Below are 27,129 nucleotides of genomic sequence, written 5' to 3' on the forward strand. Positions count from 1 at the left end.
AATATAGGTTTTTAACCATTGTTTTGAAATTCTCAATTTGAAAAAGAATATGGCTGCATTTGGGTTACAAACCAATCATTATAATAATTTTGCACCTAGTTTAAAAAAAAAAAGTGGCCTTTTAATAGCACTTTGTAAAGGAAAGGCTATTAAAAATACACATATTATGATAACACTTTTTAAGGAAACGCTATTAAATACAGCATGAATCCTATTCAATAGACCTCTTTGATAGCACTATAATGATACTACAATAGCACTTTCAAGAAATGCTATTAAAAATGAAACACCCCTACTAGAAATCACCTAGGATATCTAGCATGTGTGTTAAGCTTGGCGTCGGATACACTAAAATTATAAAATAAATAAATATTCTTTGAATACAAATCGTATAATTTCTTGCCTATTACCTCCGTTGACGTGTAATTTACATGGTCCAGCTATGTCTGCTTTTTCATCACGAGCCATCCTTATTGTATGGTAACTTGTACATCTGAAATAAATAAAAGGGATTGGGGTGAGACAAGATGTCTCAGTGAGTTCCATCTATCCTAGGTTGTAGGCAACCTCGGTAAACCTAGGATCGCCATCTGTTTCTAACCTCAACCCATTTTGAGTTTATACAATTTCATTATGCATAACTGAGCGATCAGGGGATAACTAAAATCGCTGTCTGAAATACTATTTTGATCATATAATAAATATAGTCATACTCATAACTTTAATCATAAATATAACAATAATCATAAACATATACCCAATCTATCGTATTCTGATATAACTCATACTTGGACATACTTATTTGAGTATGTCTCTGATTCTTTTCTGATAACAACTAGTTTTGGCTAACTAAGCCCGAGTTCCATAACTAAAATTCCTCATTTCCAACGATTAATAAAATGCCCATAAAATATTGCTTCGTAGCTAATTCATTCCAAACACAATTTTCATATCGATACACTTCTCTAAAGAACAAAGCTACTGAAATTTAACACATTCTTGTATACTTTATCATCTCATCTCATGATGTGAATTTACTATCAATAGAGTATATAAATTATTTTCTCATTTATACAACTCAATATAAATTATCTCATCAATATAAAATATTTTCTCATTTGTACCATTCAATATAAACTATTTCATCATTTATCTCTTCATTATTTGTACATAAACCACATTATCTCTTCGTTGTGGCGAACGGAAATATACCACATTATCTCTTCGTTGTGGCGAACGGAAATATACCACATTATCTCTTCGTTGTGGCGAACGGAAATATACCACATTATCTCTTCGTTGTGGCGAACGGAAATATACCACATTATCTCTTCGTTGTGGCGAACGGAGTTTTTCTTAATATTCTCATTTTTTTCTTTCTTTCTTTCTTTCTTTCTTTCTTTTTCTATGAGCATGTTACTCATTTCAATTTTTCTCCTCATTCCATTTTTATGTGATTTTCTATAATTCAATGTGAGCATCTTACTCATAGGGTGCATTTCAAATTTTCTTTCAAATCATTTCATATGCAATTAGGACATCAATAACTTTCTAGGTTTAACTTACCTAGCATTTATTCATCAGACCATTTCCAGAATTCAAGAATTCAGTAAACTACATCAATCACAGTTAGTTTCGGTACAACAAATTTAATTTACTTTCTAGCACATACTAATATCAACCATTAACATACCAATAGATTAATAACTTTAATTCTCTAACAATCAAAACATCAAACATATAATATGCATATGATTTCACTATTTCCTCAACTATAAAGACTCATGTGTGAGTTCTTTAAATTCATTATTAATTTGCCCAACATCTTAATTCATCAATTTCAATCTCTAATTCAAATGTTCATACTCATCATCAAAATACCCCAAACCTAATTCAGAAATAATCGTTCTACTATCTCATTTTTATTATGTTTCAAATGTACCAATCATATGGCCTGATAGTCATGCTTGCACAGTCGGCCAATAATCATAAAAAATGGTCTAATTATTCATATTATCTCAATAAGCTAACATAATCATAATTGATCCCCAAAGGTGGGTTCTAAGCTAAAGGAACTCACCTTGGCATTAGTCCCGAATTTGCAAGCAGCTTATCCACAATTTGCAGCTTTTGCTAGCTCCAAATCTCCATAATCCATTTTCCAAAATAGCTTATGTCTTGGCTTATAGGTCTTGACTTTTCCGAAACAGTCCAACCCACTTGTGACATACTCCTAACTCATCAACCAGCATATAGAAAAATTACCATTTCAGTCCCTGCCCCAGAAGTTTGCCGTTTGGCTATTTAAGCACTTCGAAAACAGCTTAATTACTATTTAAGCACTTTTATCCACACTAAAACCGCTTATAATTTTATTATTACTCATATACCAGTTTAATATACCTCTCCTAAGCTGGTCATCACAGCACAATACTTGAAACAACTCAAATTCCAACTTAAGCTCTTATCCAAACAGCTTATCTACCAACTTATGATTTCTATCAAATTAATTTCAACCCAACCTTTAACAAAGCAGTTCCAACATGAATAATCAGCCCTATGAATCACTTATATAGCAGCTTAAACCACAGCTTAGTCATTTAAGGCATTTTGCTCAAAACTGCTTAACTAACAGCTTATGCCCTCTAAACAATTCAATTTCTGCTCAAATTTTCCAGAATTAAAGAAAACATGTATACACATCTCCTAACCCATTTCTACAGCAATTCTAACATGTTATGTTCAAAAAGATCAATTATGGTAGTTTTTCTACAAAACAGCTTATACCTCAAATAAAGCACTTTTGACTGAGCTGAATGTCCCAACAGCAACACACCACTTTTGCCATCTCCTTGAAACCCTAATCAAACTTCATTCCTTGATTCCATCATCTTCTAGCTTTAATCACCAATTTAGAGTATAAACCACATCATAAGGCACAAGTAACACCATTGTGAGCTAAAAATTCAATTTTCCAACTTCCTTAGGAACATTGTGAGCTCGGCAGAGAGAGTATGAAAGAGAGAGGAATAAAAAAAATGGTTAAGTGGCTATAATTGTTTAGAGATCATGATTTCATAAATATAAGTTGATTAATTTGAGTATTTAGTTGAAATTTATGAGCTTTGGGTGAAAGAAAGAAAAAACCGATTTTCTAGAATGAGAGGGAGGAAATGAATGGTTCTAGAGAAAATGTGGAAAAATGGGGAATGAAGAAGAAAATTGGTCTTTGTCAATTAAATGGGTATAAAAAGAAAATTGACCATTTTGCCCTTCCTTAAAAAAAAATCTCTAGTCCCAAGTTACCAAAATGTCCTTCAAGGGAAAAGACACAATTATCCTCCGCTAATTCGTAACCATTTAATTTCTCATGTCCGTTGGAATAGTAATACGAGAAACTTATCAAATATCGTCGATTTTCTCAATAAGTAATTAATCCTTTGAAAATTATTTCCGTTCTGACATGTAACTGATACGACAATTTATTTAAAATTACGCGGGATATTACACTCTACCCTCCTTAAAGAAATTTCGTCCTCGAAATTTATAATTTACCTGATAATAAGCACAAATAATTCTCCCATACTTTCACTTTTAGTCTCAAACATATATTGTTACTAACTAATTCTTTTTGACCGACTAATTTAAACTGCACAAGTACCAGCCACCATTGACGTCAAATACTTCCTTATCAAAAATTTCTATAAAACCTGACACCCTGACTTCCTTCTTCTTATGCTTCATTCATCCTGGGTCCTATTCAGCTCTCGGACATTTGTCCTAACTGTCATATACTAGACTGAGTTGATCAGGCTCAACTAGATATGACATTTAGAATAAATATATGGAACCCAATAGTCACACTACATCTTATTGAATTCTAATGACCCAAGGCACGATCTGAATCGACCTGCTCTGATACCAAATTGAAACACCCCTACTAGAAATCACCTAGGATATCTAGCATGTGTGTTAAGCTTGGCGTCGGATACACTAAAATTATAAAATAAATAAATATTCTTTGAATACAAATCGTATAATTTCTTGCCTATTACCTCCGTTGACGTGTAATTTACATGGTCCAGCTATGTCTGCTTTTTCATCACGAGCCATCCTTATTGTATGGTAACTTGTACATCTGAAATAAATAAAAGGGATTGGGGTGAGACAAGATGTCTCAGTGAGTTCCATCTATCCTAGGTTGTAGGCAACCTCGGTAAACCTAGGATCGCCATCTGTTTCTAACCTCAACCCATTTTGAGTTTATACAATTTCATTATGCATAACTGAGCGATCAGGGGATAACTAAAATCGCTGTCTGAAATACTATTTTGATCATATAATAAATATAGTCATACTCATAACTTTAATCATAAATATAACAATAATCATAAACATATACCCAATCTATCGTATTCTGATATAACTCATACTTGGACATACTTATTTGAGTATGTCTCTGATTCTTTTCTGATAACAACTAGTTTTGGCTAACTAAGCCCGAGTTCCATAACTAAAATTCCTCATTTCCAACGATTAATAAAATGCCCATAAAATATTGCTTCGTAGCTAATTCATTCCAAACACAATTTTCATATCGATACACTTCTCTAAAGAACAAAGCTACTGAAATTTAACACATTCTTGTATACTTTATCATCTCATCTCATGATGTGAATTTACTATCAATAGAGTATATAAATTATTTTCTCATTTATACAACTCAATATAAATTATCTCATCAATATAAAATATTTTCTCATTTGTACCATTCAATATAAACTATTTCATCATTTATCTCTTCATTATTTGTACATAAACCACATTATCTCTTCGTTGTGGCGAACGGAAATATACCACATTATCTCTTCGTTGTGGCGAACGGAAATATACCACATTATCTCTTCGTTGTGGCGAACGGAAATATACCACATTATCTCTTCGTTGTGGCGAACGGAAATATACCACATTATCTCTTCGTTGTGGCGAACGGAAATATACCACATTATCTCTTCGTTGTGGCGAACGGAGTTTTTCTTAATATTCTCATTTTTTCTTTCTTTCTTTCTTTCTTTCTTTCTTTTTCTATGAGCATGTTACTCATTTCAATTTTTCTCCTCATTCCATTTTTATGTGATTTTCTATAATTCAATGTGAGCATCTTACTCATAGGGTGCATTTCAAATTTTCTTTCAAATCATTTCATATGCAATTAGGACATCAATAACTTTCTAGGTTTAACTTACCTAGCATTTATTCATCAGACCATTTCCAGAATTCAAGAATTCAGTAAACTACATCAATCACAGTTAGTTTCGGTACAACAAATTTAATTTACTTTCTAGCACATACTAATATCAACCATTAACATACCAATAGATTAATAACTTTAATTCTCTAACAATCAAAACATCAAACATATAATATGCATATGATTTCACTATTTCCTCAACTATAAAGACTCATGTGTGAGTTCTTTAAATTCATTATTAATTTGCCCAACATCTTAATTCATCAATTTCAATCTCTAATTCAAATGTTCATACTCATCATCAAAATACCCCAAACCTAATTCAGAAATAATCGTTCTACTATCTCATTTTTATTATGTTTCAAATGTACCAATCATATGGCCTGATAGTCATGCTTGCACAGTCGGCCAATAATCATAAAAAATGGTCTAATTATTCATATTATCTCAATAAGCTAACATAATCATAATTGATCCCCAAAGGTGGGTTCTAAGCTAAAGGAACTCACCTTGGCATTAGTCCCGAATTTGCAAGCAGCTTATCCACAATTTGCAGCTTTTGCTAGCTCCAAATCTCCATAATCCATTTTCCAAAATAGCTTATGTCTTGGCTTATAGGTCTTGACTTTTCCGAAACAGTCCAACCCACTTGTGACATACTCCTAACTCATCAACCAGCATATAGAAAAATTACCATTTCAGTCCCTGCCCCAGAAGTTTGCCGTTTGGCTATTTAAGCACTTCGAAAACAGCTTAATTACTATTTAAGCACTTTTATCCACACTAAAACCGCTTATAATTTTATTATTACTCATATACCAGTTTAATATACCTCTCCTAAGCTGGTCATCACAGCACAATACTTGAAACAACTCAAATTCCAACTTAAGCTCTTATCCAAACAGCTTATCTACCAACTTATGATTTCTATCAAATTAATTTCAACCCAACCTTTAACAAAGCAGTTCCAACATGAATAATCAGCCCTATGAATCACTTATATAGCAGCTTAAACCACAGCTTAGTCATTTAAGGCATTTTGCTCAAAACTGCTTAACTAACAGCTTATGCCCTCTAAACAATTCAATTTCTGCTCAAATTTTCCAGAATTAAAGAAAACATGTATACACATCTCCTAACCCATTTCTACAGCAATTCTAACATGTTATGTTCAAAAAGATCAATTATGGTAGTTTTTCTACAAAACAGCTTATACCTCAAATAAAGCACTTTTGACTGAGCTGAATGTCCCAACAGCAACACACCACTTTTGCCATCTCCTTGAAACCCTAATCAAACTTCATTCCTTGATTCCATCATCTTCTAGCTTTAATCACCAATTTAGAGTATAAACCACATCATAAGGCACAAGTAACACCATTGTGAGCTAAAAATTCAATTTTCCAACTTCCTTAGGAACATTGTGAGCTCGGCAGAGAGAGTATGAAAGAGAGAGGAATAAAAAAAATGGTTAAGTGGCTATAATTGTTTAGAGATCATGATTTCATAAATATAAGTTGATTAATTTGAGTATTTAGTTGAAATTTATGAGCTTTGGGTGAAAGAAAGAAAAAACCGATTTTCTAGAATGAGAGGGAGGAAATGAATGGTTCTAGAGAAAATGTGGAAAAATGGGGAATGAAGAAGAAAATTGGTCTTTGTCAATTAAATGGGTATAAAAAGAAAATTGACCATTTTGCCCTTCCTTAAAAAAAAATCTCTAGTCCCAAGTTACCAAAATGTCCTTCAAGGGAAAAGACACAATTATCCTCCGCTAATTCGTAACCATTTAATTTCTCATGTCCGTTGGAATAGTAATACGAGAAACTTATCAAATATCGTCGATTTTCTCAATAAGTAATTAATCCTTTGAAAATTATTTCCGTTCTGACATGTAACTGATACGACAATTTATTTAAAATTACGCGGGATATTACAAAAAATCAGGCTTTTAATAGCACTTTAAAAGTGCTATTAAAGAGGATGCACTTACAATAGCGGCGCGTTTAATAGCACTTTTAAGTGCTATTAAAGGTAAAAAAAAAAGTGCTATTAAAAATCTTTTTTGGCGTAGTGAAAATTCATGAAAAAGGGTATTTTAGTCATTTCCTGCATTTCAAACTCATTTTAGTCCTTGAAAATTGTCTTTGAGTCCTTCCAATTGGTTTGAATAGATTCTTGTCTAGTTCCATGTCAAAATCCATTTCAAAATTACATTTGAGTCATCTTTGAGTCAGTTTAGCCCCTAGGGGCATTTTAGTCATTTCATGTGTTAAAATTTCTTTTAATCCATGAAAATTGCCTCTGAGTCTTCTCAATTTGTTGTATAAGTCTTTGTTTCAATTACATGTCAAAATCCATTTCAGAAATTGCATTTGTGTCATTTTGGGTCAGTTTAGTCCCTAGGGGCATTTTGGTCATTTCACATGAAATTTCGACAGAGAGAGGTTACTTTAAAGTACCTCATTTAGTAGTTGGTTCATTTTAGTCCGTTTTGTTATTTTTAATCGTTTCACTTTACGTTATTTTCCATTTACCAATTTTAATTCAATTTTATTTTTAATTTTCATTTTAGTCCTAAAATTTCTAAAATTGCAGTTTAGTCCTTTGTTTTTAGTTAATTGCAGATCAGTCCAAAGAGTTAGTTACAAGTCCAGTCCACATGGCATTTCCTCATTGGTCCATCTATCACAGTCATCATCTATAAAAGCCCAGCCACAGTCCAAGTCAAAGAGGACCATTCACTCATTGCCACATCAACAAACACGTTTAACCATCTCTCTCCAGAATCAAAAGGATCAAACTCAGAAATTTCACAAGAACACGATGAAGCAATTATTCCATCCAAATCAGTTCGAATTCATCATTTTCTACAAAGATCAACATCACAGAGTTTGATTTGAGATTCGTTACTGTTCGTAACAAATTCGAATCAAATCAAAAGATTCACAAAAGCAAGAAAAGGAAGAGAAGAGGATCAAGAACCGATTTATTGTCGGTTTTCGAAGCTCACCAGAAGAAGAACAACTGAAGAGCTCACGTTTTTCTTTCGTTCGTCTTACCTCCGAACTAGATACAGGTATCAGACTCTTCTCCCTTTCCTTTCGCTTTTCCTTCATAGATCCAAGTTTCTTGCTTCATATATGTGCTTGTTGTTATGAATCAACGTAGATCGGAGTGTTTTAAAAAGCTTTTCTTCAAAGAATCATTTAAAAAAGGAATTAACAAAAAATCACCAAAGCCGTGAAAGAATTTCCCCGATCTACGTTGATTCAAGAATCTTTTTAGAAATCTAGTTTCGAAATTGAAAAGAGGAGAGAAAGAGCTTTAAGAATATGTAATTAGTTTTTAAATCGGAGTAGTTTGAAGCTCCGACGCGGCGGCGCCACCACCGGCCACCACGTCGGAGAAAGGAAGAAGATGATCGGAAGTAGGTCGGAGAAGAAGAGTCATTTGCAGACTCTCTCTCTCTAGGACATTTTAGAGAGAGGTTTTTCTTTGGTTATGAGATTTTCTTCATGATTTTTTCTTTTATATACTCCTATGTCTTCAACGCGCGCGCGTGCGCTGCACTTCCCTGTTCCCTCGCCCTTAAAACCGTTGATTTTGCTGTTTGATTGCATGTGTGGTCTTGATTCAACCTTCTTGTGTGTCTGATTGAGCTTACCATGTGCTGCCTGGCTAATCACCGTTAGATCTAGGGTTTTGGAGGAAGTGGATCAATCCAACGCCTCTGAGGCGTTTGGATGATCCAATTCCACTCAGGACTCTGGGCTTGGGCCTGTTTGTTGTGGATTTCGTAATCTTGTTGACTTTTTGCAATTGCTAACATTGTCTTTTGATATTTACACCTCTGTTTCATCAAAAAATCCTTTAAAAAATTCCTAAAAATTTGTTCAATGTTTTCTTGTTATTTTCAATAAATTTTGATGTGTTTGACATGTTAATCTTGATAGAAAATACATGAAAATAATTTGTCCCTTGTTGATTCAATTCTTTTTCATTCCTTGATGAAAATCTTGTTAAAAATCTCTAACATTTTGTAAACCTCCTTGCAAGTAGTTTTGACACTTAAAACTTGTTACTTAGGATATGTTGATATATAAAAAAGTGGTTAAAAAATAATGTGTTGTGTGTTGCTTTATTTCTTGAATTTTAGGTTAAGAACTTGTGAAAATATGCATAATTTTGATTCCAATTTTTAGTGTATGCTTGTGAGTGGGGATGTGTGGATTGGGGATTGATTTGTCACTGTTTGGATGTGTTTCTTGCTGTATGTGAATATGTGTGGCTAATTACTTGCTTTACAAGGCAACTTAATGTTTGTTTGTGAAGATAAAGTACCAAATATGTCTAAACATATCATAATTCTTGACTTGAATGTGTTCTCATAATTCTCACATAATTGATTGTAATAAAACCTTTAGACAATTGTCATGATATGAGGATTATAGGTCATATACTTGTCTTGATGTTATGGTAAATTTTAGGTGAATTTTGCTACTTTTAGGTTAAGAATTTCATTACTTTTTGTCAAGTTTTTTAGTGTTTCTTTTGCTTATAATTTTCATGCTATTATACCTTATGCTACTAACCGCTTTACTTCATGTTTCATGCATTCCATAAGCATCTCATCTTCCTTCTTATATTCTTGGTCTTTATTTTCTTACACTTTAAAGTTCATGCAAAAGTTAGAATGTAAAACCTAGGAATTCTTGTACTTTACCTTATGCTTTTAAATTCTTGCAAGACCATAGCATGTAAACTAGGGCCTATGTAAAGGACAATGGACTCTAATGATGTACACCGACACAAGCACCGACACATGCACACACACCGCCACATAGATACTTTAGATGTATGTTTAGGATATGCATGCCTTAGATGTATGTTTAGGGAATGTATGCTTAGATGTATGTCTAGGAACTTTGAAACTTAGGTAAAAATCCTTTTTCCAAAAAAATGAACAACTTCACTCAAATAATTTTCCAAATAAACTTTGGGATCAAAATCCCATTGAATTTTCCTTTCATTTTCTTAAACAAAAATCTTAATGAAATTTAATCATACTTGGACTTCTTTTGTAAAATGACTAATTCAACCTCATATTTTCACAATCTTATGCCCTTGAGGCCTCTCTCTCTCTCATTCTTCAAAATTCCAATTTTCAAACTTAAAATCAACCAACAAAAACAAAAACATTTTTTGGAAGAGAACTACGATGGATTTGATCCCTTAATACGTAGGCAGGGAACCAATATTCCTTCAATTCAAATAAAACAAAAATTCAAACATTCTTCTCCCTCCAATTCTTCACTTAGTAAACCCTTAGGTATGAATAACACTTTCAAATAGCATTTAAAAATAAAGCGCGCGCGTAGAAAGTAAAGACGGTTCCTATAGGATACTATAGTCGTTATGGGTGCCTAACACCTTCCCATAACGAAAACAACTCCCGAACCTCGATTCTCAAGGGTTTTTCTTATTTTTCCCTTCCCAAGAAAAAATGAGATATCAAAGGTTAAAAAGGTTCAAACTTAATCAATGTTTGACACCCGAAAAACCAAGATAAAACAGATACAACTCCAAAATCTAGATATAGAGCCTTTAAAACTTTATATATGAACCCAATTACTTCATTTTGGTAAAACAATTGCTTAATTTGATTTTCTGATCATCAACTGGATAATGACATCATTTAACATACACATGGATACCATTCTCTGCCTAACATCTTGTTAACGTGTTGTCAACTGTTTTATTCTGATATTAATCTAAATACACCTAATGATATATTACTTTAGTGTTTTTGGTCTTATTTTTAAATTAAGATATCCAATTATTATGTTCTAAATTTTGAAGGTCTAACTCACGTTGCTGTGATTTCCAAATGTTGAAAGGCGGTGAACATTTTTTTTTTTTATAAAGGCTCAAGAAAACAATAAAAGGCAGGAGAGGGCCTGAACCCTATACAAAGAGAGAATACACAAGAGAAAGCAAGCCAAAACTATTTATAAGATGCAAAGATACTTCCAGCATCTAGTTTAAGCTTTGCTTGTAATCAAAAGAAACCTAAACTGCTACACAAGGAAATGCAGCCAAGTTCACCAACATATTTAGCACTATAAAAGAGAAAGACCAAATATCAAAACAATCAAATCTATCCCACTAAGATAGAAGTATCAACCATCCAAACATTTACAAATATTTGGGATTGCTTTCGATGACACCCTTTTTAGAACGAGTTTGTATGTGCTCAATAATTTTGCTTTGAACCCCTGTATCATTTAGGAGGTTATTGGCATGTTTCTTCGTATTATTCTTCTTCTGCCTTGACATAACTACACTAATAATTCAAGCTTTAGAAATAGAAGTTTATCAGCATAATAGTATATGAGAGTTAACATACATTCTGTTCAGTGTCATGGTGATAAAGAATATAATAAATGGTCATATAACATTTTTTTTTTTTTAAGTAAAAGTAATGCAAAGAGCATTACCGAATATATATAAAAAGAAAAGGAGCAACGTACAAAAAGACAAAAGGGGGAACTAGGTCAAGACCCTTTCAAAATTAAGAAAACCTAAAACTAGGCATACCCAGTTGGTTTCTACCATAATCATGCCTAATACAGTCAGGGAGGGAGGGGAACCAAACAAATGAAGACAATGCTAGTCCAACATTAGCCATGCTGTCTGCACAAGAGTTCCCCTCTCTGTATATGTGAGTTACCAAAAAATTCATATTTCTAACATGTTCTAAACAATTCAACCATTTGTTTCTTAAGCTCCAAGGCACCATATTCAGATTTTTAAAAGCTAAAACAGCCAGCTGTGAGTCAGTTTCAAGCCAGATATTTCTCCAATTATTATCAACAGCAATATTAATGGCCGTGATAACTCCCAAGATTTCAGCGTTGAAGGCTGAGTTGGTGTTCAAGTTTTGCGCAAAAGCACCAATAAAAATACTATTGTGATCTCTAAAGACCCCTCCACATGAAGCTTTGGAAGGGTTCTTTATCAAGGCACCATCTGTATTTACCTTAATCCAAGGAGGGATGGGAGGAATCCACATGACTTCCTTGATCAAAGGGGCTCTGGGGGGGTGGATGTTGATCTTGAAAACTTTCAAAAAAACAAATTCATCCATGTTGACAAATGAGGTGAGTTTTGTTCTATTACCTGTAAGAGAGACCGCAGCTATGATGTTGTTGATTGCAGATTTCCAGTGAATTTTTTTGTCATTAAATCTTGCTTGATTCCTAATGAACCAAATTGTGGAGAGAATGTTGATGATGACAGCCTTGACCACCACTTTGCATTGAGGTGTCCATCTCTTATCACACAGTTTCCATATATCATCAGCAGTAGTAAGTTGCAGATTGGTGTTAATTAAGCAAAGAAGCAAGCCAAGTCCATATCTTCATAGCTAAGGAGCATTGGAAGAAAAGATGAAAAGTGGATTCAGGAGCAGTGTTACAAGAGCTGCACATTGAAGCAATGCTACACCCTCTTCCCATCATATTCTCATCTGTGGGTAATTTATTGTGCATGAGCCTCCAAGCAAGAAGAGATTTGGAAGGTGGAATGTCAGCTGACCAGACCTTCTTTGCCCATTGAAAATGTTGTGAAATAGGAGATTTATGAAGATAGGCTTCTTTAAAAGATAGGTCTCCAGATATACTAGCTTTCCAGATTCTTTTGTCTTCGGCATCAACCTTTGGAATAGTTATTTGCAAGACAAGCTGATTGATGTTTGGAAATAAATGACTGACTGGCTCAGGAATCTTCCAATGATTTTCTGCAATGAAATCACACACTTTGGCTTCAAGATTAGCTGAAATGGAGTCTGGTATATTAAATAATTCTGAGAGAACATTTCCACTCCAATTGTCCCTCCAGAAATCAATTTTTTGGCCATTACCAATGTTCCAGCAAGAGTTGAGTAAAACTTCATCATGTTCTGCTTTTATACTGCTCCAAATTGAGGAATAAATATGGTACCTTATAATTTTATTTCCTCTAATAACTCTAGCTCTTAAAATACGAGCCCAAGGCTCATCAGAATTGTGAAGCTCCCAGCAAAGCTTAAGATTAGAGGCACAATTTAAAGCAGTGAGTGATCTGATCCCCAGGCCACCCTCCTCATAAGGTTTACAAACTTTGTGCCAAGCAACAGTAACCATTTTCCTCTTATCAATATCACCGGACCAGATAAAATTCCTAACACATTTTTCTATATCCTTTAATAAAGAAACAGGCCAGGAGTACACTGAGATGCTATGAATCAACATGCCTTGTATGACTGACTTTACTAGTTGCACTCTACCAGCAATAGAAAGAAGAGAGGCTTTCCATGATGAAAGCTTGAGTTTAATCTTATCAGCAATAGGTTGTAGATAGGATGACTTAGGTTTGCCTCTGAAGATAGGAACACCTAAATAATTGAAGGGAAAAGACCCCACAGAGAACCCTAATTGACTGACAATAGTTTCTAATCTGGCTGAAGATAAGGAACTAGTGTAAAGAGAGGATTTGACAGGGTTAACACATTGACCTGAGCAGTTGGCATACTCTATAAAGAGACTTTTCAAGTTAAGAATACCAGACATTTTAGCACTACAGAAAATCATTATATCATCTGCAAAAAGAGTATGTGAGGGAATTTTTTGGTTTCTAGCACCAGTGATCAACTCAAGCTTCCCATCAGAGACCAACTTAGAGATAATTTTTTGGTCATATAATGATTTTCTGGTCATATAACATTCTAAAGCACCAGTGATCAACTCAAGCTTCCCATCAACTCAAGCACCAGTGATCAATTTTTTGGTCATATAACATTCTAAAAACATTGAAAAAAGATAATTAATCCCTTCCCTCCATCTAACACACCCTTAATTGTTTCAGGTAGGGAGACGTGTGTATTACTAGGTGAATATGAATCTCTAGTACCACTGTCTATGTTTGTTTTAATTATATCATTTAATAAAGAAATTCAAACCATATTCCATGTCTCTGTCAAATTATAGTGCTGATTATTTAATTGTATGAAGGATTTATAGTGCTTATAACTTACATACAGAATTGCTGCTAATAGCCAACTGCCAGAAACAGAAATTATAACTTAACTGTAACAGTGATAGCTAACATCTAACTAACAGTTGAAAAGTAACACATTTATATACTGTATCAAATAATCTGTTTGAGGCAATAAGCTGCTACTCATTGCCCCCATGATAATCTATGTTAGGAATGTCAGCAAAATGATGGGAGCTTCTACAAGCATCTCATTGGAAGGATAATCTTAAATTTTTCCCTTAATTCTAACTAAATTCCAACCTGCCTTTTCTCTCACCCTCACTATTCTATTTTATATGCATGACGCGTGATTTCCTCCTATACACACAGCAAGGTGATAGAATTGGTTGGAAATTAAATTAATATATTAAATATACTTCTTTTGAACATAGCTCCTTAGATTTAGTTATGAGAAAATTACAAGATCAAAGAAAGTTAGATACTTTGGGGGTATAGATTTCCACTACAACCAATATAGTTGAAAATTTGGTGGCATGCATGTAAAAGCAAGGGAAAGCTAATGGTGCAGGCTTATAACTTCTTTTTATACAGTAAGCCACATAGAATAAATATGGTCACAGTTCATTCACACCTTAAGATGATGCAGCGCTCAGTGAAATGTAACTTGACACATGGCAGATGCCCTTGGTAGATCGGAGATTTTTATCAACTACTCCCCCGGTTGGTCTAGCCAAAAACTATCAATAAGCATTGTCTTCAAAACAAGTCCATTTTGCAGCTGTGTTGCACGGGTGCGGGTACGGTACCCAGTACGGGTACGGATGCGGGTACGGGATACGACGTTTCTCAAAAACCAAAGGTATGGGTACGTTAGGATAAAAAATAATAAATTTAAAATAACATAGCATGAGGAAAATATATTGCTCAACCGGCGGATTCAAACTTATAGTTCCAGTAGGAAAAGGAACTTGTACTGGATTTGCTTTTTCATTAGCAATCTGTCAAGTTCTTTCATCTCAGCAAGATATTCATTCGTCACTTTTTGACAAATAGCTACCCCTTTTTCTTTTCTCGGAGCAAATGACATCTTATTCTAAAATAAGAACCCTTGTATGATATACTGCAGTTGCAGTTATTGCATTATTTCCTTTTCCTTCACATTTAATTTTAAATGAAAAACCTTATTTTCTCAAGAAAAAAACGGTTATGCGTACCCTGAGAGTACCACCGCCGTACCATAACAGTACCAAGGTTTAAAAAAAGCAAAAAATAAATTGGTACATCATGGGTGCGTACAGTACGAGTACCAGTACCCGTGGAGTACCCGGTACGGGTACGTTTTGCAAATTGGAGTACCCGTGCTTCAGTTTGCAAAACATAGCCAGTAAATTCCAGCTCATTTGAATTTCCTAGATATCCTCCTTGAAGGTCAATATGAGTCAAATGGGATACGAGACATTGAGGAACACATTTCGGCTTCACCTCCCATCCATATGAAGCTAATGAATCATACGATGGATGCATCTATCAACAATGGACAACTCACATATAAGATCCAAACAAAACACACACACACACACAACAAAGCTCTAGACAAACCTTGTCTCTGAATGTTATGAGAGTTTGCAGCACAGGACATTTTTGAAGCATGTCGATCAGAAAACTTGAGTTGAAAGAGAGAATCCAGAGCTCTAGATAAAGCAAGTGGCAAAATTCTAAAAAGAGCTCGGAGAAGACTGAGTACAGGTTCAACAATTCACTTTCAGGAGTGGAAAATGCATCAAGATGTGCTTCTTCCACATTGTGCCAGTTCCCAACAGCAGCAGCATTACAAAACGTGGTATTGGTGAGGCTAAGGTACTTTGAGATCAGGCACGACTATTTCAAGGTAAGCCCCAACCTCATTCTCAACATCGATTTTTAATCTCTTTAAGGTTGAAGATGACACCCGAAGTGTGGCCAAGATTCAGGAGCAAAAGAAAGTTCCAGATTTTCGAGAATAGGACAGCCAGAGAGAAGGATATTGGTAGAATTTAAATCCAAGTGATACATGTGTAGTAGTTGCGGCAGCTTCAGTGACGGTAAGAAAATTTCCGAATTGTCTTGCAATTGCAGAATGATATAGTCATTGAAACTGAAGTACATTACATGAACTGTGCAAATATAAATTAAAAAATTAAATAAAAAACAAAAGGGATGAAAGGAATTTTTGCCTGAGAGAGAGAGAGAGAGAGAGACAAGGTTAGGGCAGGAGAAGAGGGAGAGAGGGACGTTGTTGAGGCAGGCGGCAGTAAGCAGAGTGAGATGAAACTCCTCGAGGTTTGGGCCAATGGCGTCACTGATCCACGCGTCAATCAAGTAGATAGAGAAGGGATCGAGTTGATCGTGATAGCATGAGAGACAGAACTTCCGAACAACGCATGATCTGCGGAGAGCGAGAACAGTGTAGACAAAAACGGAGAAAATCAAAAATTGTTCTTCGTTATCATTTTCTTAAATTTGGTGGCTGGCTTTGTCGCAGAAATCCAAGGCGTCGAGATTTGTCGCAGAAAACGGAGAGATAATTATTTGAAGAGTTGAGACATGAAGTTCTTTGAAGTTCATCATCACTTCTGGTATTTGACCTTCAAAATGATTGGATGATAAATCAATGGCTGTGAAGATTGTTAGAATTTTTTCATACTTCATTTCTTGACCTTTATTGGAAACTGTCACACTATCATGGTAATATGAGTATACGTCCTTTCCCATGCGGATGAAGTCTGATATAGAATCATTTTCATCATGCATCATTTTTTCCCATGCTGTGAAATATTTTTCTGGTATTTTTCCATTGAAATTGTTTAAAGCAATGTCCACAATTTGAATCATTTGCCATGGCTTATTTTTCTGGTAGACTTATCACATTGGCACTGATATAGACATATCTACTGTGACTTGAATTCAAGTCTAAAATTCTCTAATTGGTATATTGTACATTAATTTCATTGCAAATCTTCAATAAATTTGTATGAGATTGTACCTCCCTACTATAACTTTAACCTTCAAAGACAAATGCCAAGTGCAGATTCTAAATTCGTAAGTTGATTCCTTGCATGTTTAGTCTTTCCTTCACCTCATTCTAGTACAAAGTTCAGCTGTTTCACAGCATTTCAACCAGAAAATATAAATTTTTAGACTTGATTCATAGACAATTAACTATGTTTAGCACCAATAAGTCCAACTAAAAGTTAATCTATTGAGTAAACCAGAACAAGAAAGGTACTTATCTACAATCACAAAAATCATTTTTAGCTTTTCCATGATGACCATTGACCAAACAGGTTCAAAGGATAGCTACATTCGTTAATAGTGTCAATAGTGTTAACATCCTAAATCAAGGATAGCTACATTCGTTGCAGCAACTGTAGCAAGTCGTCCTGCGTCATTCTTCAAACTCCCTCATTAACAATTCTCCTTATCTAAGCAGCTCTGGTTCTTTTTCTCTGAAAGTAAAATATAACACAGTTAATATTTCTGATAGATAGCCAAGTATTCAAACATATACATATAATATCTCACGAATGTTCCAAGTATTTAGCTCTTAAAAAGTGTCATTTGGACTTGAAATGTGATAATGCACAGACTTGTCATCTGTAGGATCTTTTTATTTCAGATAAAGAGTAACCAATTGAAGATTTTGAAAAACAGTCTACAGCAACAAATGTGGCTGTAATGTAACATCAAAGTCTTTGATGTCACTGCATGTGCATCGCAACCGCAAATGTGGCAACAACATCCGTATTTGATCGAAACTTTCCACAACATAAAATATCACAACACAACACTACCACAATTTTAAATCTTGGTTGAACTATAGACAATATTGTAAACGGGGTTATATCATGTCATGGACTAACAATACCAAAAGCTTAAGTTGTTAAATCACATCAACAATTTTATACTTAAAAGAATTGAGTAAATTTACCTTGGCTTTAAATTGTTATGCTTCTTGTGAAGGTATTTGCTACATTCGAACAATCAGAGCCTGGAAAAATGAAAATTTCTCAGTAAATTGTGGGATAAGCAATTATTTTCGTTACCTTGTATGTTCATATTTTTCTCACATAGAGCAATTATTTTGATAAGCAATCATATGGTGCTGCATATCAAACACATGATCAGTGCTTTGTAAAAGTAGCAGCGGAATGTGTATATAAACTAAGGACTTGTTTGAGTTAAAGACTCTTTTTTTTTTGGTTTAAATGAAGTTAAAGACTTTATTAACCATGAAAAGAATTTATTAATTAAATTGGTTGAACCAAGATTTTGGATGTCGTGCTTGTTGGGTCATAGCGTGAGTTCGGGGATCATCCACATTAAACTAAGAGCAACCACACAAGTGAATTAGTTATTATACATTTACCAAAAACATTAAGATTTTGCTTTAGATCGAAAGGGAATAGCAAAATCGAAAAATCGTAAAATTGAAATCGAAGGATTTTTTTTGGTACATAAATTGAAGGATTTTACTCAACTATTTTTGTAGAATCAATATAGGATAGCAAAATCGAAAATCATAAAATCACAATCATAATAGATGAATTCTACCAAAACAAAAATAATCATAAATATATGTTATAAATTATGGCTACTTAGGAAGTGACTTTGCTTTACTGTTCTTTTTGTTAATTGGGTTTTGGCCTAGTCCCCCCAATATTGTGTTTTTCCCTTTATTTTTATTGCATTTTTCTAGCTTTATCAACAAAAAAAAAAAGTTATAAATTGCATATTGTCATAAATGACTCAAAGTTCCAAGTCCAGAAAACACTTATAACTCAAAGCCTAGATGTTAGGGAAACCTACGATTTTATGCGAACCGGGTCAAAATTGAATTGTATCAACAAATAAAAAAATCCTAGAATCATTTAAAGTCTTGTAAAACCCTACGATTTTGCAGGAATTTCATGACTATATGCGATTTTACTAGAACTTGTCCTGTTTTTTTATTCTGCAATGGATTTGGATCGATAAGGTGGGTAAAGTCGCAAAATCTTAGATTTTGGGATTTAAGTCGTGATTTTAACAACAATGCTTAAGACATTGAGTTCATGGGCATGTCACTAATAAAACTAAGGGTTAAATATGTTTTTGGTCTCTGTAAATATACCAATTTATCCTTTTAGCCCCTCTAAAATTTTCCTTCAACTTTTAGTCCCTATAAAATTTTCAATCACTATTTTTGGTCCTTATTTTTAAGTAAATGTTTGTATTTTTTAATGAAATTGAGCTAAAATGTGTAGAATATTGTAAAAATCACTTCCAGAAAAATTAGAATTTTTTGACTAAACATAAATTAAATATGAATTTTTAACCACCAAAAATATAAAAGTTCATATTTAATTCATGTTTTGTTAAAAAATTCTAATTTCTTGGGAAAGATTCTTATAATATTATAAATTTTTCTGCAAAATTTTATTCAAAAATATGAATTCTACATATGAGTTTACTTTAAAAGAGGGATCAAAAGTGAAGATTAAAAAAAATTGGATAAAAGTTGAAAAAAAAAATTAGGGAGACTAAAACGAAAAGTTAACATATTTAGATAAAAACATAATTAACCCACTAATAAATGGCTTAGAGATGTAATCAGACACAAGTGAAAGTGGGAAAACAAAAATATAGCCACATCAAAGTGGAGGTAAAAAAGGAAGAAACAATGTTGGCCTTCCCTTTCAAGAATCAAATCAAATTTGAAATACATAAAAGATAAACACTTAGGATTTGATTTTCAAACAACCACTTCTTTGTTAATTACATGGACTAAATTTGTAATTTGACTACTCATTCTGCTATTATTCCTATAGATTGTAAAAGTTATCAACCAGGGAGTTTGCAAAAGAATACAATTGTTTGGGAAAAGAAATGGAGAATTTCTGTGTATTTCATTCTTTAATTCATGATCAGCTTCCAATTTTTAAATGCTGCAACAGAAATTACAAGAAGTGAGTACAGTGTCACCATATATTAAATCTATTATTTATGACAAAAATGATTATACAATTCAATTCAACAACAAAAATCAAAATCTATAGAAAATGATTATCATCTGCTTTAAAATGACTATGATTTCTCCACTTGAGTGCTAATTGAGAAATTGTGTTTATAGAAGAACCATCTTCGTTGAGTGCATTAGAAGCGGCTCCTACAAGCTAAGTGACCCTACATTGATGTGCCTAATTAATTAACTTTCTTCATTCCAATCTCCTACAATGCTTAAATTCTTTGATACAGATACAATGAACTTTCCTATCATTTGACTGGTGGCAACAACATAGCATGGCTGTACAAAGACACTCAATGCCCTTTTTAAGGTAACTTTTTTTCTCATCCACAATGGACGACCCAAAAAGATAGTAATGTTTAATATGGAAAGTGGACAACTTTAATGCATCATAATGGAAGACTTGGAAGTCGTCATTAATATCACCTGATAGAAAAATGTGGTCATGTTCCACGAAATTTCTCTCAAGACTTTTAGCCTGTTCCACAATTATATACATATTTCTGAAACATTATAAAACAAACCATTTGTGCTGTTGTTGTCACTCAGAGTATTAATCAACAATGAGATCAATTACATTACTTTCGTTGTTTTCCTTCCTTTTCTGCTACTACTGCATTTTTTTCACTTTCCAAACCTCTCTTTCCTCTGCAAAATGTCTTAAAGATCAACAATCATTGTTGCTTCAATTAAAAAACAATCTCACATTCGACCCTGAAAATTCCACGAAACTAAAATTGTGGAATCAAAGCATTGCTTGTTGCAATTGGAGTGGTGTTACCTGTGACAGTGAGGGATATATCATTGGCCTTGACCTTAGTGAAGAATCTATTTCTGGTGGATTTAACGAATCAAGTAGTCTTTTCAATCTCCTACATCTCAAGAAACTGAACTTGGCTGATAATTATTTAAATTCTTCCATTCCATCAGCATTCAACAAGTTGGTGAAGTTGACTTATCTAGATTTGTCATATAATGAATTTGTGGGGAAAATTCCAATAGAGATTTCCCAGCTCACGAAGTTGGTTACTCTTGATCTCTCTTTTGATGTCGACCCAAAACCTAAAATCCCAAATTTACAAAAGCTTATCCAAAATCTCACCAATATGAGGCATTTGTATCTAGATGGTATAAGTATAACATCTCAGGGACATGAATGGATCAATGCTTTGTTGCCTTTGAGCGACCTACAAGAACTGAGCATGTCTAACTGTAATCTATCAGGACCCCTTGATTCTTCCCTTTCAAAACTTGAGAACCTATCAGTCATTATTCTTGGTGACAACAATTTTTCATCCCCAGTGCCACAAACATTTACTAATTTTAAAAACCTAACCACCCTCAATCTTTATGATTGTGGATTGACTGGTACATTTCCACAAACCATCTTTCAAATTAGAACACTGTCATTTATTAACTTATCTGACAACCCCAATCTCCATGTTTATTTTCCAAACTACTCACTTAGTGAATATCTCCATAGCATTATACTGAGTAACACAGGTTTCTCTGGAGCATTTCCACACGCTATTGGTAACATGACAAACTTATTCCTCTTGGATTTTTCTGACTGTCAACTATATGGAACACTTCCCAACTCACTGTCAAACCTCACACACCTTACCTTCCTAGACCTTTCTTATAATGATTTAAGTGGTTCAATTCCTTCCTACCTTTTTACACTCCCATCTTTGGAGGAAATTTGGCTTATATCCAACCAGTTTAGTAAATTTAAAGAATTCATAAATGTGTCTTCCTCTGTATTGAAACACCTTCATTTAAGTAGAAATAATATATCAGGGCCTTTTCCAACATCTATCTTCCAGCTCCATTCACTTTCTTTCCTTTCACTTTCCTATAATAGGTTGTATGGGTCACTACAACTAGATGACCTTTTGAAGCTTAGAAATTTAACTTCACTATACATTTCATACAACAACATATCAATCAATGAGAATGATGCAAATGTTGATCAGATTTCCTTTCCCAATTTTAATAGTCTATCTTTGGCATCCTGCAACTTGCAAACTTTCCCTAGATTCTTGAGAAATCAATCAACATTGGAATTTCTAGACCTTTCAGCTAACCAAATTCAAGGAGTTGTGCCCAATTGGATTTGGAAACTACAAAGTCTTGAACGGCTTATTATTTCTCACAATTTTCTCACAGAACTGGAAGGTTCTATGCATAATTTTACTTCCAACCTTTATCTTATTGACCTTCAGAACAACCAGATTCATGGATCAATACCTATTTTTCCTGAATCTATTGGATATTTGGATTACTCAACCAACAATTTCTCTGTTATCCCACATGATATTGGTAATTTCCTATCTTCCACAAATTTTCTATCTCTTTCAAATAATAGTTTACAAGGAAGCATTCCTGATTCCCTTTGCAATGCTTCATATCTCCAAGTGCTTGATCTTTCCTTCAACAACATCTCGGGAACAATTTCTCCATGTTTACTGACAATGACTAGTACTCTTGAGGCATTAAATTTGAGGAATAACAATCTAAATGGATCTATACCAGATATGTTTCCAACTTCTTGTGTTGCAAGCTCTTTGAACTTCCATGGAAATCTCTTACATGGGCCAATTCCCAAGTCTCTCTCCCACTGCTCATCATTAAAGGTATTGGACCTCGGATCAAATCAAATTGTTGGTGGTTTCCCGTGCTTTTTGAAACACATACCAACACTTAGTGTCTTGGTTTTGCGAAACAATAGATTGCATGGTTCCATAGAATGTTCACATTCACTAGAAAATAAACCTTGGAAAATGATTCAAATTAAGGACATTGCTTTCAACAATTTCAATGGAAAAATACCAGAAAAATATTTCACGACATGGGAAAGAATGATGCATGATGAAAATGATTCTATATCAGACTTCATCTACAGCAAGGGAAAGAACTTTTACTCATATTACCAAGATAGTGTGACGGTTTCCAATAAAGGTCAAGAAATTAAGTATCAAAAAATTCTAACAATCTTTACAGCCATTGATTTCTCATCCAATCATTTCGAAGGACCAATACCAGAGATGCTAATGAAATTTAAAGCAATCCATGTTCTCAACTTTTCAAACAATGCTTTTTCTGGTGAAATCCCATCAACTATTGCAAACCTGAAACAGCTAGAGTCATTAGACCTCTCAAATAACTCTTTGGTTGGTGAAATTCCTGTACAGCTTGCAAGCTTGTTCTTCCTTTCTTGTTTGAACCTATCCTTTAATCATTTGGTGGGGAAGATCCCAACAGGTACCCAACTTCAGTCATTTGAAGCATCTTCGTTTGAAGGTAATGATGGACTATATGGTCCTCCGCTGACTGCAACACTATACGGTAAAAAGCGGGATGAACTGCACTCGCAACCAGCATGTGAAAGGTTAGCTTGTTCGATTGACTGGAATTTTTTAAGTGTGGAGTTGGGATTTGTTTTTGGGCTCGGAATCATCATTGGACCCCTCTTGTTTTGGAAGAAATGGAGAGTAAGTTATTGGAAACTCGTAGACAAAATTCTCTGTTGGATCTTCCGGAGGATGCATTTTGAATATGTAACTGATAGAGGACAGACATACAGAATTTTAAGGTGGTGATAGCATTAGTGGCAGGATTGTGATAACTTTTAAAATAATGTTTTTTATTTCCGTTTAAGTATACTTTTTGTTTACTCCTTTCTGTGTGATGATATGTATTAAAACTTTGAATGAACATTCTATAAAGTTTATATAAAACAGTGTCACTGAGAATTATGGTAATAGTATTTCATTCAAAATACAAATCCAAAATCTTGATATAAAGCCTTTAAGACTTTAAAACATTTGTTTAATTTGATTCTGATTGTCAGCTAGATGTCGATACCATAGCTACATAATTCGTGTGATACACTGAGAACTGCAAATTGGTTCGCGGTTCGTATTGGTTCTCCCAAATTCGAGAATTTATTTTATAAATATGAATTAAAGAAATAAATCGAAATCTTGAGTGATGGTGAGAGTTTAGAGGTTTCTAGAGAAGTGCTAGAGTTGTGTTGAAGAATTTTAGAGGAGGCTGCTGTTTCAACTTTCACTTTTGAGTGAAAGGAGGAAGACAATGTTATTAGGGTTTCAGTTTTGCTGGACTTATTTTTACAATGGACTAAGGTTAGTTTGACCCATATTTTCTATTGGGTTTTCAAAAAAAAAAAAAAAATGAGCTTAGTTCAGTTGGTATTGACAATGCATAAAAATATGCATAGTCCGGGGTTCAAACCCCGACCACCACAAAAAAAATAGTCCGGGGTTCAAACCCCGACCACCACAAAAAAAAAAAACTATAAATAAAACTGTAGATACTTCTTTATTTATTAAAAAAAACTACAAATAGTTCTATAAGTTTCACTTAAAAAATAGGCTAAAGTGCAACTTTGGCCCCTTATCTTTCAAAAAGTTGCGATTTTGGTCCCCTAACTTTGAAAACTACAATTTTGGCTCTCTAACTTTGAAAACTGCTGAGAAGGCGACACGTGTCCAAAAAAAGGGGCCATTTTGAAAAGATAAGGGGCCATAATCGCAACATTTTGAAAAGATAAGGGGTCAATAGACATATTTCCCTTAAGTTAGGGGGTTAAAAGAGCATATTTCCCTAAACATGGGGGAAAGTATCCAACCTTGTTTCCAACCTTGTTTGGGAAAGTATCTAGCTTTGAGAATACGAGTGAGTAAGGAGGTAGAGTCATTCATGAGTTTCCAACCTTGTTTACCAAGCATTGAGAGGTTAAATGCTTCCATGTTACGAAAGCCTAGGCCACCAAGACTTTTATGTAAAGTGAGCTTTTCCCACCGCATCCAATTAATACCTAGTCGGCCAATTAATACCTTGTTAACATGTTGTCAACTGTTTTATTCACATATTTTAAAATTAAGATATCCAATTATTATGTTCTAAATTTTGAAGGTCTAACTCAGTTCCTGTGATTTCCAAATTATTATGCACCCAAAAAAAAAAAAGACACAATGGTCATTTATATGGCCCACTGCTCCAAATTAGAGATCTCTATGAATGACACTAACTATAGGCTATAGCTTCCTTATCTTCATGGTTGAGACTTGAATGTGTATATAAAATAAGGACTTCTTTAACATAAAGAATTTATATTGTCATGAAATGGGTTTTACAAAGCGAGTATAATGTCACCTTGTCAAAAACTGTTTAAACCTTGTAGTGTTTTGGAAAGTCTTATTGTCATAACTCATGGTATGTTATTTTTTTATATATAGATTGCATAGTAAATTTGTTATTTCTGTTTTATAATCTCAAAAACATGTTTACAAATCATGCATTTGTGGACTGACTTTGGTTTTAATTCTCATAGAAAGAGCTACATCTGCATATTTTAGGGCTATGAATTGATGAGGACAAATAAATGCTGTTCTGCCAATGACTGTTATGAGGGAGTAGCCATCTCCTTTTTGAAAAGAGAATGGATGATTGTGATTGGTTAATCAATTTATTTTCTTGCTTATTATTTAATATGCATATGGAAAATTGGTTGGATTAGAAAATTTTTAATTTATGGTATCAGTTTTTTTTTTTTTTTTGACAAATTTATGGTATCAGTTTGTTTGTGGTTTGTACCTCCTTGTGTTAAATAACTTGATAAAATTCTAGTGTTTTACTATTATTATTATTATTTTTTCAAACAAGAAAGAAGGATTAAGAGCCATTAAATGAGTATGACTACACTTGTTGAGAATTTTTCTATAAGAATTTGAGCTTTCCTACGTTTATCTTCTTACAGCTAGGCTTCAAAGAATATTCAATGGTGTGTTCTCTTACAAGGATTCATTTTTCTCTGCCACAATAGATGAATGGACTAAGTCATCTACTGATGAGGGCATAATTGTCCATGACGCAAGTGCTTCAATTCAAGGGCTAGGAGGACCAATGACAAGGGCAAGGGCCAAGAAAGCTAAGGAGGCGCTAACTCAATTGGTGACAAAAGTCTTGGAGTTCAAACCTACACTAGGAAGCATGGAGGGCAAAATGGTCATGTGCATCAAACCATTGGAGGAGGGCTGGGGCGCATCTCTTGCTGCCCATTTTATTTAGTTGTTTTTGTTATGTTGTAATAAAAAGTGTAAGGGACCAATTTTGGCCCAAAAACACTAAGTATGGTTATTTTGTGTGTTTAATCCATTTTAAAGTTTTCAAAGCTTTAAATGGAATGTTTTGTGTGTTTATTTCGTGTAAAGGAGTGCTGAAGACAGGGGCGTAGCCCTTCATTGACAAGGGGTAGCCATGGCTACCCCAAAAATTATATTAATCTTAAATTAATGGTATAAATTTATATTCGGCTACCCCAAATAATAAACATTGAGCTACCTCAAACAAATTCAATTGCTGAAAATTACCATAAATAAGAAAGTAAATACATTACTACATGATTGATAGATTTATTTATATTGGTTCGATACTTACTTAATAACAATTATAGAAAAAAAAACTTTTTCAACCGTAAAAATTACTAAGACAATAGTCATAAACAAATTAAATGGACATTGAGTTTCTTGCAAATAACCTATTTGTTTACATTGGAAAAGACATTATTAATATACGGTCAATTATGCATAAAATTAGCTTCTTGAAGTGCATTTTATCCAACTAAAAACACTTTTTTTTTTCCTAAAATTTCAAAAAATCGAGACAAAAATTGAATAAAATTTTTATAAGGACTAAACCTAAAAAATTATAAACTATGGGACCAAAAACATTCTTATCCTTAAATTTAATATATTTGTTTTAAAAATAT

General features: G+C 33.7%; 1 protein-coding gene and 1 long non-coding RNA gene across 6 annotated transcripts; one reads left to right on the forward strand and one right to left on the reverse strand.

The window, feature by feature from the left end:
* Positions 1–286: 286 nt before the first annotated feature.
* LOC146926586 (uncharacterized) lies at positions 287–7,189 on the reverse strand. 5 transcript variants are annotated; one of them, XR_015034165.1, is made up of 5 exons: positions 6,468–7,189; positions 5,761–5,913; positions 2,788–4,138; positions 2,081–2,233; positions 287–493 (listed from the first exon to the last, which is right to left on the reverse strand). It is a non-coding gene; the product is annotated as an uncharacterized LOC146926586 (long non-coding RNA). The 5 variants fall into 5 exon arrangements; XR_015034168.1 differs by having other exon boundaries at positions 5,761–5,956; XR_015034167.1 differs by having other exon boundaries at positions 2,788–2,898; positions 4,056–4,138; positions 5,761–7,189.
* Positions 7,190–20,855: 13,666 nt separating this feature from the next.
* LOC146926587 (receptor-like protein 7) lies at positions 20,856–24,092 on the forward strand. Its single transcript, XM_085758869.1, has one exon. It carries the CDS (start codon positions 20,897–20,899, stop codon positions 23,933–23,935), a length of 3,039 nt encoding a protein of 1,012 aa, XP_085614995.1. The 5' UTR covers positions 20,856–20,896; the 3' UTR covers positions 23,936–24,092.
* Positions 24,093–27,129: the final 3,037 nt, after the last annotated feature.

Source organism: Medicago sativa, chromosome 4 (genome assembly GCF_051527215.1).
Source record: "Medicago sativa cultivar Bolivia chromosome 4, Bolivia_mono, whole genome shotgun sequence".
NCBI classification, from domain to species: domain Eukaryota; kingdom Viridiplantae; phylum Streptophyta; class Magnoliopsida; order Fabales; family Fabaceae; genus Medicago; species Medicago sativa.